The sequence below is a fragment of the Tupaia chinensis genome, unplaced genomic scaffold, assembly GCF_000334495.1.
Source record: "Tupaia chinensis unplaced genomic scaffold, TupChi_1.0 Scaffold000178_1, whole genome shotgun sequence".
Lineage (NCBI taxonomy): Eukaryota > Metazoa > Chordata > Mammalia > Scandentia > Tupaiidae > Tupaia > Tupaia belangeri.
The window spans coordinates 2,151,348-2,152,284 of NW_006159653.1; the positions used below are offsets into that span (position 1 = coordinate 2,151,348).

At 61.2% G+C, this 937-nt stretch overlaps 1 protein-coding gene across 1 annotated transcript in view; it reads right to left on the reverse strand.

Moving 5' to 3' along the window:
- ABCA3 (ATP binding cassette subfamily A member 3) overlaps window positions 1–937 on the reverse strand; it is a gene marked incomplete in the record, with an annotated part of 50,353 nt that overhangs the window by 38,922 nt on the left and 10,494 nt on the right. Inside the window, 1 exon segment of the mRNA XM_027770991.1 lies at window positions 103–262. Within this exon segment, the coding sequence (XP_027626792.1) occupies window positions 103–262 (160 nt within the window).

The window sequence follows — 937 nt, forward strand, 5'->3', positions numbered from 1 at the left end:
TCCCTACAAACGAGGTGAAAGGTATCTCTGCAAAGGGCTGCATGGTGGAGGAGTCCCTGGTAAACAGCCGGGGCTGGGGCACGGCCCTGAGAGTGTCCTCACCTGGCTCTCCGCCGTCGGGGGACGTAGGCTCCCTCGGCCCTGGGTTTGGGAAAAGCGGGAAGAGGGAGGTGGTATACCAGCCCTCGGCCTCCTTCAGGAAGACGGAGCCTGCCTGGGTCCACATGTAGTTCCTCCGTGTGCAACTGAACCGGAGGTGGTACTTCACCTGCGGAGACCAAGAGGGCGCTGCTGTCTCGCGGATCCAGAGGAGCACACCCTCGGGCCAGACGAGCGAGCTCTGGGGCTCACTGCTGAGCCACGGCCCTGGCGTCACCCCACCCCAGGCCCCGACCCCTGAACGGTCAGCGCGAGCGGCCCGCCCCACGGGGGCCCCTTAGGAGCACCTTAGCCACTCCCTTCTTGCCGTTGCCCAGAGAATCCCAAGTGACACGTCACTGGCTGCACCCACCCGCATGACAGAGGGCGCCAGGCTCCCCTGGTGAGGGACAGCTTCTCAGTCTAACCTCCCAGGAAGGCAAAAAACTTGCTCGTTGTCTTTAACACACACATACATGCACACATGCACACACACACACACACCTGAAATTCTAGTGCCAGGTCGTAGTTAAGTCCCAAATACCTGCTACTTTCTCATCTACCCTGTTGGTGCTCTCCAAAGACCTGGAGACAGGACACGCCCTCGCAGGAAGGAGGACTAGAAGGCCTGAAGCAGCTGCCTACGGGCAGCTACACTAGCTGAAGTGTTCCGGACCAAGGGCTACAGCACTGCCAGGCAGCCCTCAGCAGGACAGATGGCAGCGGCGGCCACAGAGGAGCCTGGTACTTGCTCTGGGCTGGCAGCAGTTTAAGGATGGGCCGCCATGTTCACAGTCTG